General features: G+C 34.5%; 1 protein-coding gene across 2 annotated transcripts; it reads right to left on the bottom strand.

The window, feature by feature from the left end:
• Window positions 1-3,569: 3,569 nt before the first annotated feature.
• On the bottom strand, window positions 3,570-8,347 carry LOC145005282 (RNA-binding KH domain-containing protein). 2 transcript variants are annotated; one of them, XM_078964359.1, is made up of 14 exons: window positions 8,096-8,347; window positions 7,566-7,619; window positions 7,295-7,483; window positions 6,732-6,808; window positions 6,540-6,650; window positions 6,319-6,387; window positions 6,174-6,230; window positions 5,843-5,881; window positions 5,662-5,766; window positions 5,497-5,579; window positions 4,878-4,959; window positions 4,207-4,350; window positions 4,044-4,118; window positions 3,570-3,805 (listed from the first exon to the last, which is right to left on the bottom strand). In XM_078964359.1, the coding sequence occupies exons 3-14, from the start codon at window positions 7,470-7,472 to the stop codon at window positions 3,704-3,706; spliced, it is 1,122 nt and encodes a 373-aa protein (XP_078820485.1). In that variant the 5' UTR covers window positions 7,473-7,483; window positions 7,566-7,619; window positions 8,096-8,347; the 3' UTR covers window positions 3,570-3,703. The 2 variants fall into 2 exon arrangements, with proteins under 2 accessions (XP_078820485.1, XP_078820484.1); XM_078964358.1 differs by lacking the exon at window positions 7,566-7,619 and having other exon boundaries at window positions 8,096-8,346.
• Between the last annotated feature and the right edge of the window lie 9,772 nt (window positions 8,348-18,119).

Below are 18,119 nucleotides of genomic sequence, written 5' to 3' on the forward strand. Positions count from 1 at the left end.
TTATTTTTTTTATTTTTTTATTTTAATTCATGTACCGAAAATAATATTTAAAAAAAGATTTTTTTTGATTTTTCCATTTATTTTGCATTTTAAAATTATTTTTAGAATATATACAGTGTAATATTCTATTTAGAATATTTCACGTATTTTTCAAAAAAAATAGAATTTTTTTTTATTTTTTTTTATTTTTTTTAGTTAATTCAAGTTCCGAAAATAATATTTAAAAAAAGAATTTTCAGATTTTTCCATTTATTTTGCATTTTAAAATTATTTTATAGAATATGTCAGTATAATATTCTATTTAGAATATTTCATGTATTTTTCAAAAAAAAAAACGGAATTTTTTTTTTTTTTTTTTATATTTTTTTTAGTTAATTCAAGTTCCGAAAATAATATTTAAAAAAAGAATTTTTGGATTTTTTTCATTTATTTTGCATTTTAAAATTATTTTTAGATTTGGTCTTACGGTCTAACAAAATTATAATGGTCTCAAATTAACCTGAACCTATATATATATATATATATATATATATATATATATATATATATATATATATATATATATATATATATATATATATATATAGAAAAGTTGAATAGAGAACCATAATTATTGATTCTTCAAGATACCAAATCTTTTTTTTAAGTTCTAGAGCTTATTCTTTATCGGAAAAAAAGAATCTAAAAATATCTAAATTCATATATTAACATTGTGAATGTGAAAAGTATTTTTCGTGTGAATCCGGATTCACATTGTGAATTTTCAAATATTTACATAATGAATTTGATGATTTTTTTTTTCGAATTTGATATCATTGGAAATATAATAAAAAGTTATGAATTTCTGTATTTTTAGTTTTTTTTATTTTTTTGATAAAAAATAAGTTGTAAAAGTTGAAAAAAAAGATTGGTTCCTTGGTTATATATATATATATATATATATATATATATATATATATATATATATATATATATATATATATAATCTTAAACTATATCATATCTATTTACAGAGAATAAAAAATTATGAATTTTAATATATTTAAACATGGCTCCTTAAAAATTAGGGTTAAGGTCATTTTTGGTCACTTAACTTTTTGTTTTGTGCTCATTTGGTTACTTAACTCTTTTTAAGTTTTAAAAGGTCATCAAACTTTTAACTTTTTACCTATTTAGTCACTTAACTTTTGGTTTGGTCACATTTAGTCACTTAACTTTTAGATTTGTGCTCATTTAGTCACCTAACTTTTAAAATTGTGCTCATTTAGTCACTAAAATTTTGAAAAAATTTAAAAGTTTAGTGACTAAATGTGACCAAACCAAAAGTTAAGTGACAAAATGAGCACAAAACCAAAAGTTTGTTGACCTTTTAAAACTTAAAAAGAGTTAAGTGACCAAATGAGCACAAAACCAAAAGTAGTGACCAAAAATGACCTAAACCCTAAAAAATTTTAAAAAATTAAAAAAAAAATTATGTTTTTGTACATATTAAGCTAATGAAAAAAATTATGAATTTTAATATATTTAAAATCATTTTGTGATAAACATGGCTCCTTAAAAATTAGGGTTAAGGTCATTTTTGGTCACTTAACTTTTTGTTTTGTGCTCATTTGGTTACTTAACTCTTTTTAAGTTTTAAAAGGTCATCAAACTTTTAACTTTTTACTTATTTAGTCACTTAACTTTTGGTTTAGTCACATTTAGTCACTTAACTTTTAGATTTGTGCTCATTTAATCACCTAACTTTTAAAATTGTGCTCATTTAGTCACTAAAATTTTGAAAAAATTTAAAAGTTTAGTGACTAAATGTGACCAAACCAAAAGTTAAGTGACAAAATGAGCACAAAACCAAAAGTTTGTTGACCTTTTAAAACTTAAAAAGAGTTAAGTGACCAAATGAGCACAAAACCAAAAGTTAAGTGACCAAAAATGACCTAAACCCTAAAAATTTTAAAAAAATTAAAAAAAATATATGTTTTTGTACATATTAAGCTAATTATTAACATAGTTTAACGAAACATATTTTGTTGGAAAAACTCATGTATTCATTTTTCATTTCCACCAGTATGATGGAAGCTTTTGCAGCAAAAATAATGTGTGGTTGAGAATAATTCATCTATTCTCAATGTTTTTTATTTTTTCAATTGAATCTCTCTCTCTCTCTCTCTATATATATATCTATATATATATATATATATATATATATATATATATATATATATATATATATAGAATTAGGTTCATGCGAAAATATAAATATCCTACGAAAACGCGAAAACATATTTTATCTTATGAAAATCAAACACATGTAATATAAAAAAATAAATTTATTAGCAATAAATTAAAGATAGTAAGTTTATATTGGATGGTGTTATTAAAAAATCGTAGGTTTTTAAATAAATTAGTTGGTTGTTTTTTTTTTGAAAAAAAATCAATTTTTTATAATTATTTTTTTTAATTGATTTTTTATTTTTTTCAACGAATTTATTAAAATACCTGCGATTTTTTTATAAAAAAAATTTTAAAATAAAATTGTAATCTCTAAGTTTTGTACTCTCTCTCTCTCTCTCTCTCTCTCTCTCTCTCTCTCTCTCTCTCTCTCTCTCTCTCTCTCTCTCTCTCTCTCTCTCTCTCTCTCTCTCTCTCTCTCTCTCTCTCTCTCTCTCTCTCTCTCTCTCTCTCTCTCTCTCTCTCTCTCTCTCTCTCTCTGTGTGTGTATATAGCAATTCTTTGTATAAGCAATTTCTATAATTAATTGGCATCAAACTTAACTTCGGCCATAAACCAATCCATAAACCAATAACGAAATCATTTTGAAAAGTATAAATTATCAAAGAAGGATTACAAGAAAATTTTCCCAAAAAAAAGTATAAACTTCCGCCAGCCGCCTCCAACCACACGTATCAGGCCGAAGGTGAAGGGGGGCACCTCTTGGGTCTGCTGGTGATGGGCTTGACCTGGCTTGGGCCTTACCTAGTGGTCCGTTCATTTTGAGCTGCTGGCACATTGGGAAGGGAAGGGGGCATTTTGAGCTGCTGGCACATTGGGAAGGGAATGGGGCACCCCTTGGGCCTGCTGGTGTTGGGCTTGACATAGCTTGAGCCTCACCTAGTAGTCTGTCTACTGGTTGCTTGTGTGGTTCATTTTGGGCTGCTGGCACATTCGGAAAGCTGACAATGCCGTTGTGCCAAAGCAACTGAGCCAAAAAAGAGGCTTCATGTTTGGTTGAAACTTGAAACTGTATTATACGTTTGAATAAAACACAAGGTATTATATTTGATTTAATAATCCAACTGTTGCATTATATAGACAGACGATTTGTTATCTGATTAATTTATGTTTATTACAACAAATTTTTTATAGGTGTTATATTTACGAGATTAGCATATTAGAAAATAGGTGTAGAAACGATTGAGAATACCAACCTATCTTTTATAACCGACAAATGCTGCCTAACGTATTGTGCATCATTACGTTAGACCCTCCCTATCTATGCATTAACTGACTTGATAATATGGATACCAATATTCAGTTACCATGTGAGAAATTCAAGACTTTTGGTCACTATCTATCTAATAAACGTTCATAAAGTTATTAATCAATCTTACGACAGAAAAATACAATGCATCACCTCCAAAAGTTGTGATGTCCAATAAAGTTAAGTTGAGTTGATGGGTGATGAAAAACATTAAATAAACCGACACTACTTGTTGCTCTTGGATTTTTTCTTAGATGCTGCAATATACATCTCTGCATCATCGATGCTATCAGCCGATTTTCGATTTCCCAACTCCTTGGCTTTTTTCTGCAACAATTGCCAATAAATAGAATTTCCATTAAAATCAGGTGCTGTAGCAATTGATTTCATACATGGGAGTACTATTTGTTTGATTTGTTAGCAATGAAAATTGTATGTTTGATATTTGTTCTTGTTATGACAGAGACGATTAAAATTGCTTTTGTATTTGGATGATATTACTATATAAGCATCAAGCCTCGTGGATAGCATGAAAAGTAGTAGGTGATACATATTAATTACACACCTTCAAGGATGTAGTCATTGCAGCAATGTCTTCCTTGTCGTTTTTAATTTTATCATCCTCTTGTTTTCGGGCTTCCTGAATATCCAAAACAATATTTTAAATGAAACGGAAAGACATAAGAAAAAATGTGTAGAGGCTATTTATTAATGATGAGTGATATGACCTCTGGAGGCTTAAATGCTTCTTCCCGCTTCCTCTTGTTTTCAGCTATTTTTTCAGCCTGTTTTTCCTGTCTTTCTTGCCATTTCTTTGCAGACTTCTTTTTGTCACTTAAAAAGTATTCACCACTGTCTAGTTGCATGTCAATCTGAAAACAAAACAATATTATCATTTACTTTATTTGAATATTTGTTGTCTGTTGCATGCTTTGTGCTAACAGTAAGAATGAAAAAAAAAAATTGAAATTTTAGTCCCACTCAAAAGACGTAAATGCCCTCATCCTAATCATAAAAAAAATGGAAGTGTTGAAAATACCTAAACCGAATAAACCGCTTGAACCAAAAATAACCAATTATCGGAAACCTTAATTGGTTATATTTACATTACTTGGTTTAACCAAATACACCAATTAAGGTAACCTTTTTTCAGCGTTTTATTTGTAGAATTTAAACCCACAACAATCTGTTTCCAATTTGATTTTTCCATATTGCCTCACTTAAAGCTTATGGATTGGAATTTCATTAAAATATAATATGCATTTAATCGAATTCCCAATTCATTTAGTAAAACAGAACGAGTGGGAATTATATGATGTTTAAAAAAGATTAAATTAATATAATCTTTTCAGACAACAATGTCATAGAATATAACAAAAATAATAAATAACATAATCACCTTGCTTGGCTGTGGGGGTGGTGGGAAAGGTGTATATTCTTTCTTCTCTTTACTCTTAACCTTCTTTTGTTTCACATTTTTCCTAAAAAAAAAATCAAATAATCAAGCCAAGCATTATGTATGTACATGGATTGGATGGGTTCAGTATGATGTGCTTTTTTTTTCAAGAGTAAATTACACGAATAGTCCCTATGGTTTAAGGTAATGTGCATGTTTGGTCCCTAACTTATTTTTTTAACTCGGAAGGTCCCTATTGTTTGTTTTTGTTACACGCTTAGTCCCTGTCTTACCTAAAAAGACTATTTTGCCCCTGATTTTTTAATTTATTTAAATAAACACACTCGCAACCCCACCCCCCTCACCTTACCCTACCTATCCCATTATTTTTCCATATTCAAATAATAGTTTTTTTAGGTAAGACAGGGACCAAGCGCGTAACAAAAACAAATAAAAGGGACCAAACGCGTAACAAAAACAAACAGTAGGGACCTTCCGAGTTAAAAAAGTAAATTAGGGACCAAACGTGCAAATTACCCCAAACCATAGGGACCATTCGTGTAATTTACTCTTTTTTCAACAGTTATATATAAAATTTCAGAAAGAGACAATGAGTGTTTACTTTTTGAACTTGGGAAGAAACCGATCCCAATTCTCATTTGCAAGTTCTGGATTGCTTGCAAGATCTCTCCTCATCATCAGCACCTGTTAAACAACACACAAAACATTATTAGTGCATCGGATAATACCAAAAAAAAAAAAAAAAAAAAAAAAAAGTAACACTCACTTTGATGTTGTACAAGGGATGCATTTTATTTAACATGCATTCTTCTACTATCCTCCTTACTTGTTTCAATCCTTTAAATGAGCCCATTGAAGCCACCGAGTTTCCCTGTGCATCAACAAATAGAAAGAAATAAGGTTTCTAGGTTTTTTCTTTTTTAAGCCAACAAGTCATACAGTTATACCTGAACAAGAATATAGCAGCCTGTCAAAATCTCCAGTGCCTGCATTCCAAGTAAATTGTCAGAGGACATAAATGTAGAAAATACAAGTGTGTTGCTATTATGAATAAAGAAATATAGTTGTGTTGCTATAATGAGCAACAAATTACTATAAACATTCAGTTTTGAAAAGTAAAGTGACTTTAGTAACGATTTCAAAAGTCTTGTGGCCAAATTAAAAACGAAGTGAAAGTTACATTGTATTTAAACAAATAAAAGGATGAGTAAAATAAATCAGTTTTTATAGTAATGCACTTCCAACTTCCAAGAGATTGATTTTAAATGAAATGTACACCTTTAGAGTGGACGAATTGGGCCCCACCAGCCGCTGCCTTCGTTTCACAAATTTTTCCTGTAAACATCATCAGAGTTACTCGATAGCAATTTTTATCTACTTTTCCAAATTATATAATAATAAAAATAATAATAAATTATGGCACCTTATTTCGGACTAAACCTCCAATCTTGATGATGTCACATTGCATTTCATCGTTTAAAACCTTAATGGCCTGGAATTCGAAATTCCATTTTGTGACAAGTATATATCAAAAATTATCATTAAAAACTGTAATTTAGATTTTTATTCATATATATATAAAGGGAAAAGAGAAATGAAACTAACTTCCATCCAAACATCAGCTTAATGTGATGTGATGCTTACCTGAGGTGCAGGGACACTTCGTGACAAGAGTTTAATCAGATCCCTAGATTTCACTATGATATATGGATCTCTTGTCTTTCTAGTTGTGGAAACAGTCATCGACCCTTTCACCTAAAATCAGGAATTCTCATATCAACTAATATCAAAACAAATGTTTTGAGAATGCACAATCAAAATCATCTGATCACGAACCAAATCCAGCTCACATGAAATCCCATGTTCTTTCAGTGCACCTTTCACGATAGGCCAAGCTTCCTGCAAATACTTCTCTGCATAGACAACATCATTTGTGTTACTTTTTTTTTTCCTATTAAGATAAATGATATTTTAAAACCTCTTTTCCCTAAATTTCTCTTTTGGCTTAAACATGTATAGAAGAAACAGCCCCTCGTTCCACTAAGCTATACGGTGTTTCTTCTTTATTAATGCAAAAAGGACAACATAATAGAAATAATCATATAAATACCATTTTAAGTCTTATGTTTTACAAATTTACCCTCTAATAGTTTGTCCTTTCATTTCCCTAAGTGTGCACTCATTTTCGCAAGTATTATTCAGACATCATATAAACAGAAAACAATTAATGGGAGAGAAAAAAAATGTAAATAGGATAAGGAATTGTAGAAGATACTGCATTGTGAATACCACATCAATAAAGCAAGCTATTTGTAAGCCTAAACAAAATAGTTGTTGTAAGCAAAGGTGTCTAAATACATAGCATATATATGTATATGTATAGCAAATGCTGTGAGTACCTCTGTATTGAGGGAAGAGAGTAGAGAAAGAGCTGACTTCAAGTAAACCGCCTTCATTCCAAGAAGGGTCAAACTTTTCCACCTTCCAATGATCAACAGTCTCATCATCCCATGGCTTTGGCTTGTCATGCTTCCCCTTGTGTCTCTTTCCCTTCTCTGTTACTTCTTCCACATCCATAACTTTCAAATCTGATATTAAATGAAAAGATAATGTTATCTAATATTTAAATATCCATGCGCTTAAGTTGAATACCATTTAAGTTGTACTCACTTTCAAATATAGCTCAGCCTTGCTTCTTTTGAACTAAAGAAATCCCCAAGATTACTTTTGACATAAACAGGCGAAAGTTTAGGTGTAGTTTATAATGTTTTCTGATAAACTTCAATTGAATTGTATGCTTTCAAACTCTTGTTTCTTTAAGAAAATAGGGCAACAGAACAGATATGAATTTTCCTTTTAGCCAAAGAAAATGGTTCATCAAACATGAATTTTTATCAAATGCTCAACAAATATGACCTAAGAAACGGTGTCTTTTATGCATAACAGAAGCAACTATAAGAGAAGTCGTTATTTGAATTTTCTCTAATGAAAATTAGAAAAACTGACTAAGAAGCATTCATGTAAACTCAGCAACATTAATTCCAAAACTTTTTGATAAAGGATAAACCCACGATGATAAGAAATATTATGATCTAAACCTCAACTATTCCCAGGCAAACCAACTCCAGTCTAGAAACTAACATTTGCATATATCAAATCAAAGAAAAAAATCGAATATTAAAAAGGGATTGAAGAATTACCAGAAAAGAGGAATAGAGACTGACGGGGTGGTTAACGGCGGCAGGTCGATGCAGGGGTTAACGGTGGTGGTGGTCGATGCAGAGGTTGATAGCGTTGGTGGTAGGGGTCGAAGTAGAAGAGCGCCGATGGTCGATGGAAAAGAAGAAGAAAGCGAGAGGGGAGAAGAGAGAAAATAGCGGTGGTTGCGAAGAAGAGGATAACGAGAGGGATGATAGCAACGTATGTTTATTAGGTTAAGAAAAGGGTTTTATCATGGGGTTTTCTGGTAAGCTTTTTAAATAGTTCTGGATTTATAACCTGATTTAAAAGCCAACGAACATATAAAAAACATACAAGCCTTTTTGGAATTTATTATTTAAATATTATTATTATTTTTTTAAAAAATTTTGAAGTATACTTTGTTATTTTAGGGTTATGAACAATATAATTTTGATTGTTATTTTAAGGTTATATCTTGAAATATATAATTTTATTGAGTTCTAAAAAATATTAAAAAAAAAAAAATAGTAACATGAACAATTTCTGTTATTTATAACAACATAGTAAGTTGTTATTTTTGCTCATTTATGTTATCAACATGTGTATTATTCAGATTTTAACCTATAAATGAATCTTAAAATTATATTATGTTCTATAGGGCATAATTATATTAAATGTCCTAACATACATACATACATCAAATATCAAAATAAATGTATATATTAATTTAAAATAATTAGTACAACAATCCAAAAAAAACTTATATCTTATTAATTTTAATAACCGCATCTGCAATTGTGAACGTTGTCTAATGTGATATTGTAATAAGTCAAAAGTAAGCAATATCCATTTGTTGAACAAATGGAAATAACAGTTTTGCTAACACCTTTAGCAAATAGAGTTGTTAAAGCATCTATAACAGTCCTTATGATTATACAAAGAATGGAATTAAAGAATATTGGTGAAGATAATAATAAATTAAAGTTTGTTAACAAATATATAGATATAATTGGAAAACATGTGTCGTGATTTTGTATTAAATAATATATATATATATATATATATATATATATATATATATAATAAATGAATTAAATCCTTTTTAATAAGATTAAATCAAATGTTTGTTTCTAAATTGATAAGGATACTTGATTTTGAAAAGATTTAAAGATAATATTTACGTATTAAACGATTTAATCATAAATGTCTACATTCTATATATTGAAATATGATAAATATACATATAATTATTTTGGAAAGTGTTTATGATTGACGTTATAATTGGAATGATAATCTGCATAAATAAGAATATAATATTCATAAAAGAAATTAAAATTTGTAGAGTATGTGCTCGTGTTGACAATTATATCTTTGTTCATAAGGAAATTACCTTTAAACGTAAAACAAAATGACAATAATAGACTTCGTAAACATAGTTTGTTATTTAAACTTAAAACAAATTGATAATAATAGACTTGGTCAACATAGTTTGTTAGAAACAATAATAAAACTATTATTATAAAATTTTGTTTGTAGAATAACAAACTCTGTGGCTTACGCCAAAAACTAAAGAGATTATCTTTAAACTTAAAACAAATTGACATTAATAGACTTTGTCAGCATAATTTGTTACGAACAATAATAAAAAATTATTTTTATAAAATCTTGTTTGTAGAATAACAAACTCAGTGGCTTAAGCCAAAGATTAAGGCATGAAGAAGTAACTTTTAGGCCAAAGTCTAAGCGGTAAAGTCAAATATTGGGATTCTATTGCAGATTTGCAAAGTAGGATGATATAATGTGTATGTACTTTTAAAAAATACTTGAAATATAATTGTTATTAATGATAACATGGGACGACATTGAAAGTGAAATTATATTATGATCCATGTGGCAGAATATATTGAATACATGTTCATTTAGGAGATTGTGTGACAATAGTCAAATTTGGGTCAAGTCTAAGTCGAACAAAGTCATCAAGTCAAACCGGTCAACTCAATTAAACCTGGTATATTAGGGTTTGTGTTATGTAAATACTGTTATAACTCACTATTTTAATGAGAAAACATCACTTGGAAAATTCGTGTGTTTGATTTTCCTTAGCCTTAGTGCTAAACAATGAACAAAAATGATGAAACAATGTTGCATACTCATCGGGAGTGTGAAAGATCCTAAAACATGGCTTAATGAAGTTTACGGACCTTGCGTTGCGAAGCCGGACACTCAAAAAGGGCACAAACAAAACCTCTCTCAATCGTTTTCACTATATCTCTTTCTATTTGAAATCTCTCCCAAATATCTCTCTGTATGAGAAATCTCTCCAAGAATGTCAAATCTCTCCCAAATATCTCTCTGTATGAGAAATCTCTCCAAGAATGTCAAATTTCTCCTAAATCTCTCCAAGTATGGGAAATCTCTCCTAAATCTCTCTCAAAAGTTCCCGTAACTTTTCATAACCTTTCGGGCCATCCCGACTCTTAACCGGGTCAAAAACAACTTGAAATGGGGTTAAAACGAGTAAAATACCTTAAAAGAACCGAAAGACCCTTTATAGGGCCGAGCACCTTGGACCGAAAGCAGCAAAGAACCGAAACCCTAAGCAACCGAAACCGAGACCTGGAGTCGAGACCTGAGAACCGAAACCAGCAGCCGAGACCGAGCCTCACTGCCCCAGCCGAAACCGAGACTTGTAGCCAAAACCTGAGAACCGAGACCTGGAACCGAACCCGCCAAGAACAGAGATCGAGTCTCGGTCTTCCTTCCCCTCTTCTCTCGGTTCCTTCTTCTACTTTCGATCCTCTCTTCCCCTCTCGGTCCTCTCTTCTCCTCTCGGTCCCTCTCTTCTAATTTTGGTTCCAATGACCAGAAGGCCGAACCTCCGACCAGACTTCGGAATTTTGACATTTTTGGCCCATTTTCAATATTTTTCACATTTTGAGCCCGTTTTTCGAGATTTTAACGCGGGATTTTCTCACAAACTCATATTTTAACATAATAAACCCTAAATATTCATAATTTAATCATATTTTCATGAAAATCCTTATTTAAATAATAAAATCTAGTGGGTGAATAATTGAGGTGGAGTGTTGACTTTATTTTACCTTATGACACAAGCAACCACCCCCATACCCACTCTATGACCAGCCACACCTTCTCACCTTACCTAGGTCATTTCAATGTCCTTTCCCACTCAATTTTCAGCCTCTCCCACGTTCTTAGAGCTGAAACAACCCATCACCTCTCCTCACTTCTTTCATTTTATCTCATTTCACCAAAGATACAACACAACTTTTCTCTCAAACTTTATCTCTCTGTTTCAAGACTCCAAGGCTGATCTTTAAGCTTTATCCTCCCCTTGGTAAGTATAATTCATCCTCCTTGTGATTATTGCACTTCATTCTACTCAAATCATTGATTGCTTACACAAACTCCATCACTTCGATGTTAGTTTCTCGAAAATCTTCAAGGCATCTTCAAGTGTTCTTGAGTTGATCACTTCCAATTTTCAACAATCATCTACTGAAATCACATAAGGTGAGTTCATAGCCCTACATTTTCATATTTTCTTATGTTTTAAGGGGGAGAAAACAAGTCAAATCATCAAGAACACAGCTAAATATTTCTAACAGCTTACATCAGAAAAGTTGGACTCCATTCACGGACTGTTTTGGTCAACTAAAACATTTTTGTTTTCAAAACTGTACAAGGTGCAAGTAGATCAAGTTCTTATCTTTAAAATGACTACTTTCACATCTCCATACGATTTTTCTACAATTTATGGTGATTTTTGCAAAACTGCCTATCATTTCAAGAACCAAACCGGACCAGTCTGTGTTTATGGATGTTTTTACTTAAGTTGGAGGTCACTAAAAATCATGGAAAAATTTATGAACAAACTAGAATCATTAACCAAACTCTCAGAATTTACTGATTCTGATTTGGATCTTTTATTAAGTTTTTATAAATCTTCTAATAACAGTGATCGAAGCTGTTACAAACAGAAAAATGCTAACATATTATTATCACCTTGTATCATGTTGAGCAAGGTATATATCCTTATGTGAATGTATGTTATTACAAAAGAAGGATATTTTATCTTGATATATGAACATGCAACAATTAATAAATGGATTTTGATATAGATATACATATGAAATATAAAGGACAACACAATTATTATAAACAAAGTACATCCATTTTACTCAAACAAATGAACGAACTACGTTGAATATAGATTACGTACGTTACCATTACTACCCTTATTTTTGATAAACTATAATAGGTATGGTTTACGATGCACTACATAACACACTCATACAAGAATTGTACATTTATACGATAAGGGATTTTCATTACGTTACATGTAAATTCGTTAAGAACTTTGTGAGACATTCGCTTCACACTTACCATTAAGTCCTGTATTGTAACCAGAGTCTCCTGAAGGGAGAGCGTGATAGTTGTATATAGATCTATATTGGGTTTGACAACCCCACACCTTAACTGCATGCAACAGTTAGACCGGCATGTCTGGGGTGACAAATGTCATAAACAGTTCCGACGCTTGAAGAACGTCGTTTCAGGCCAACTAGGTCATAGCATGGTTATAATAATCTCACAGAAAGTATTAACAAACATAAGAATTTACGGGAATTTCATTTAATTCAAGCGTGTTTATGTCGATTTAAACACATATCATTTTCTATTAGTAAGATGGTTACTTATACATTTTGGTCTTCGGTTATAAGACTACATTACACAGATTTTAAGGAAAATATCAGATTTTTCTGAAACAAACGTGACATTTACAAGAGAAAGACTTTTATCAAGTTCGAAAACAAAAACTTATGAACTCACCAACCTTTGTGTTGACACTTTTCCAAACAACTTGTATTCTCAGGTAATCACTAAACAGGTACCAAAGTGCATTTTAAGGATGGGACATTAAGGCGTCTACATATCATGTTTTTGTTAACATATTGTAATTGATTTGGAAACATGTAACTCATACACTGATGTAAAATTTTCAATTATATATATGTTGGTTGTGTTTGCTTAAATTACTATTGCAATTGTGGTTATGATACTATACATGAAGTCCTCCACCCCCGGACGTTTCCGCCATCCTTGGTTTGGGGGTGTGACAGATTGGTATGAGAGCACAGTTTATAGTGAATTAAGTATGTCAAACCACATAAGATATACAAACTATAAACACATTTAGTACTAAAAGTCTCTAATTCTTAAAACACTTTAACGGGTTGTACTTATAGAAAACGAATAGCTTCTTGTTTAAAAGTATACCTACATGCATTATATACTCGCGTAGTGTCATAACTAAGGAGAACATAAGGTGAAAGAGGAGGAGTTGAACACTACGAGTATGCCTTAGCATGTGTAATCAGTTCTGGGAAGGATATAGACTGATCAACTATATCCGTCCGAGAAGTGACTTACGCATACGGGGATAGTCGTAATGGGCGACAAATCTAATAACCTAACTACACTCTACAAAGAATACTCTAAGAACCAAATATAAACATTTAAAATACTATAGGATTATTTGTACATTGCTATAGCACCATGTTATTATTATTATCCGATATGTGCTTCTTACCCCCCCCCCCCCCCCGGTTTCTCGTGCAGACGACATGGCAGGATTTCACGTACCCGGGAACCCGTACATTCCCAATCAGGGAAATGTGGGATGGATCGATGAAGAGCCTGAACAACAAATCGAAGAGGATCCCGAAGAAGATCCCGAAGAGGATCCCGAAGAGGATCCCGAGGAGGAAGATGAAGAACAAGAAGAAGAGGAGGAAGACGAAGAAGAAGAAGAGGACCACGATGATATAGTCATGTTTGGGAACGAAATAGAGGAAGAACCGGAAGTATTCAACCCTCCTTACATCGCGAGGGTGCCCGCACACCGCTTTGGATACAATGGACCTGAGCCCCGTTGGGTAACGACGATCGAAAGGTGGAGCCGACAACAACGCCAGCGGTCACCATATGGCGACCAACGAGGTTATTATGACCTCATCCATGGTGGACCGGATGATTGAGCCCTCCCCGTCATGACTCAGCGAATAGCAAGTATGGATGATCGTGGTAGGACGATGACCGATCAGGTCAGGGAGCTAAGTGCCATCGTAGAGTCTACCACTGCTCGCACCATAGATCTGGAACGAGACTCCCACTACAGAGACTAACTCATTCAGGACCTTCTCGCTGCTCGAGCAGAAGGAAGGGAGTATCGGGAAAGATACATGGCGCTCGAAGAGAGAATGGTCACAACCGAACGAAGATTGGCAGAACTACAAGGCGCATCAACATCATCTCAGGCTCCATCAGGGAAGGATCGTCGTGATTATAACTCATTATTATTCTCACATCCTTGTAGTAAAAGTTTATGAGTATGCGTTGGTGCTACTCTTTTGTATGTAGGTTGACCCTGCGACTAAGTGATTACACTATTCAAAGGGCTTTTGTAGTGTCAAAACTATCTTTTGTATTGATGTAATGTAGACCCTTATGAGGTCAAATTTTCCTTAAAACGTTATGTACTAAAAGTTTATCAATAAATTTGGCATGCATTTTATTTATTGAATGTTTGGCACTGGACTTCATAACCTGATCACACAAATAATTTACAAATAATAAAGCCATGATAAAATACAAATGAGATGAAACAAGTAACACTCGACTCGTTATTACTATTGAAGTCTTACCGACTGGTCATTTTTTTTAATAATGACAGAACCATGCCACCAAGGAAAAGACCAAGACCTTCCGACAACACAGCGCCGCCCCCTCCGCCACCACCTACGCAGTTTGATCCTGCGATATTTCAGGCTGCAGTGACGGCAGCTGTGGCGGCATCAATGTCGCAAATGGGAACAAATGGTTCTGGCGGTTCTGGATCCGGAGCTACCAATTCAATTCATGGGGACAGCACGGGGCGTACAAAGGAGTGCTCTTACAAAGACTTCACGAATGGCAAGCTCGACCCTTTCAATGGAAGCGGGGGCATCATCACCCTGGTGCAATGGTTCGAAAGGACGAGGCAGTCTTCGAAATATGTGCTTGTCCCCAAGCGAGCAAGGTCAAGTATGCGACATTCACTTTCACCGGAAAAGCTCTTACTTGGTGGAATGGCCGAGTTAAATCACTTACTCCTGCAGTAGGGATGTCAAAAAGTCCCGTGGGACCCCGAACCCATGGGGCCCCGATCCCGAATGGGGAATATTTGTTTAAAAAATCGGGGATGGGGGCGGGGGCGTGGGCAATGTTAACCCCTGTTTTAGTTTCGGGGGCGGGGGCGAGGGTGGGTAGTCCCTTCCCGAACCCCCAGTGGGGACCCCGTTAATATATTATTTATATTAATATATATTAATTATAAAAATATAATAAATAATAACAATGATATTGAACTTCCAAAATTCAATTAAATATCATGTTTTTAAGTTTATAGTATAACGTTTTTAAGATGTTATAATATTTTTATTTCAAATATATAAACTTATGCTATAAATAACTATTTTTATCCAAAATAGTTACTTTTAGCTCAAAAAATAACTTCTTTTAGCCTAAACAACACCTTCGTTTGCCAAAAAAAAAGTCAACCCAAACGGGGGCGGGGAAACGGGGGCGGGGGCAGGGGTAATCCTTGGATTTGGGGGTGGGGGCGGGGATGGGGAGGCTAGACATTTCGGGGGCGGGGGCGGGGGCGGGGGCGGGGGAACAGGAAAATTTTGGGGGTGGGGTGGGGAATGCAATCCCCGCCCCGTTTGCCCCCATTGACATCCCTATCCAGCAGTGGCTAACTCTATAAGTTGGGAGGATTTGAAAGCTTTGATATTAAAGGAGTATTACCCGAGGGGAGAAATACAAAAACTTGAAGAGGAACTTTGGAACCTCAGGATGTCGGGCACAGATCTTGAAACTTATACGGCCCGCTTCAATGACCTAGCACTCCTCTGTCCAACAATGGTCACTCCAGAGGAGAAAAAGGTGGAGCGATACCTCTGGGGGCTGTCATCCCAGATTCAAGATAGTATATTGGCCTCGAAACCCACTACCTATGAGAGTGCCAAGGAATTAGCACAACAACTTATAGATCACAGGGCTAGCCGTGGTACCGTGATAGCCACCACCGACCGAACAAAAGGAGGGAACAACAAGAGGAAGTTCTGGAACAATAAAAAGAAACAACCGACGCAGGACCCCGCCAAGAAGCAACAGACTGTTGCTATTTGTACTGCCACCACTGCTACCTCTCTGACACCACCAAAGCAATATGCAGGGAGTCTCCCTAAGTGCAACAAGTGCAACTACCACCACAATGGTGCTTGTCGGGAAATGCACTGCAAAAACTGTGACAGAAAAGGGCACACTGCTCGTTTCTGTAAAGCGCCAGCACAACCGGTCAACCAAGTTGCCAATGCAGGGGCAAGCCAAACCTGCTATGGATGTGGTGAAATAGGACACTTCAGGAGGAACTGCCCCAAGGCACAAGCCCCTAATGCTGGGGATATAGGAAGAATCCTAACTTTAGGGCATGAAGAAGCAGTCAAGGACCCCTCGGTGGTTACTGGTACGTTCCTCCTCAATAATTCTTATGCATGCGTACTTTTCGATAGTGGGGCAGAACGAAGTTTCGTAAGTCACCAATTAAAACATATACTTAAGCAAAATTCCCAACCATTAAAAGATTCTTACATCGTAGAAATGGAAAATGGAAAGGTTGAGCGCGCTAGCGATATTTACATAGGGTGTACTCTCACTCTAGACAACCATTCGTTCAAAATCGATCTAATGTCGGTCACCATAAAAAGTTTCGACATAATCATTGGTATGGATTGGTTAAGCCCTCATCGTGCCAACATTTTATGTTACGAAAGGGTCGTCCGCCTCAATCTGCCGAATGGCAACATCCTCACCGTTTATGGCAACAAACCTAGTGCGAACCTACAAATCATCTCTTGTGTCAAAGCCCAAAAGTACCTCCGAAAACAATACCATGCATTATTAGCCCACATCGTAGACAAGAAACAAGAGGTGAAGGACGTCAAAGAAATTCCAGAAGTATGCAACTTCCCTGACGTATTCCCAGACGACCCGCCAGGTGTACCACTCGTACGACAAGTCGAATTCCAAATCGACTTAATTCCTAGAGCTACCCCCGTTGCCAAAGCTCCATACCGCCTAGCACCGGCAGAGATGCAAGAACTGTCCAGCCATTTAAATGAACTGTTGAGCAAAGGGTTCATCAGACTGAGCTTTTCACCTTGGGGAGCACCAGTCCTGTTTGTGAAAAAGAAGGATGGATCCTTTCGCATGTGCATCGATTATAGGGAGTTAAACAAACTTACCATCAAAAATCGATATCCCCTACCCCGAATCGACGACCTTTTTGACCAACTTCAGGGAGCGAGCTACTTTTTAAAAATCGACTTGAGGTCGGGTTACCATCAATTGCGAGTTCAAGAAGAAGATATCCCCAAGACGGCATTCAGAACCCGCTATGGACACTACGAATTTGTAGTGATGCCATTCGGATTAACAAACGCGCCTGCGGTGTTCATGGATCTGATGAACCAAGTGTGTCGACCCTTCTTAGATAAGTTCATGATCGTGTTCATCGAGGATATCTTGGTCTATTAGAAAAGCGAAGAAGAGCACATGCAACACCTATGACTAGTTCTGGAGACTCTAAGAGCTGAGAAGCTTTATGCTAAGTTTTCAAAGTGCGAATTTTGGCTCCGAGAAGTGGGATTCCTTACCCATGTGGTAAGCAAGGAAGGAATACATGTGGATCCCTCAAAGATCAAAGCGATTGAAGATTGGTCAGCACCTACAACGCCAACAGAAATCCGACAATTTTTGGGACTCGTAGGCTACTATCGAAGATTCATACAAAACTTCTCCAAGATTGCTAAGCCCCTCACCACCCTGAATCAGAAAGGCGTGATGTTTAAATGTGAAGATAAACAAGAAGCCGCCTTCCAAACACTAAAGCAAGCCCTATGCAGCGCACCAATCTTG

This window comes from Lactuca saligna, chromosome 7 (genome assembly GCF_052625555.1).
Source record: "Lactuca saligna cultivar CGN05327 chromosome 7, ASM5262555v1, whole genome shotgun sequence".
NCBI lineage: Eukaryota > Viridiplantae > Streptophyta > Magnoliopsida > Asterales > Asteraceae > Lactuca > Lactuca saligna.

Bases quoted from the DNA above. Each gene is read 5' to 3' on its own strand.
- LOC145005282 (XM_078964359.1), bottom strand. From the start codon at position 7,472: ATGGATGTGGAAGAAGTAACAGAGAAGGGAAAGAGACACAAGGGGAAG. The intron at 6,809-7,294 runs GTACTCACAGCA...TTGTCTATGCAG, and splicing joins TCTCTTCCCTCAATACAGAG to AGAAGTATTTGCAGGAAGCT. The intron at 6,388-6,539 runs GTAAGCATCACA...TTCGAATTCCAG, and splicing joins GAAGTGTCCCTGCACCTCAG to GCCATTAAGGTTTTAAACGA.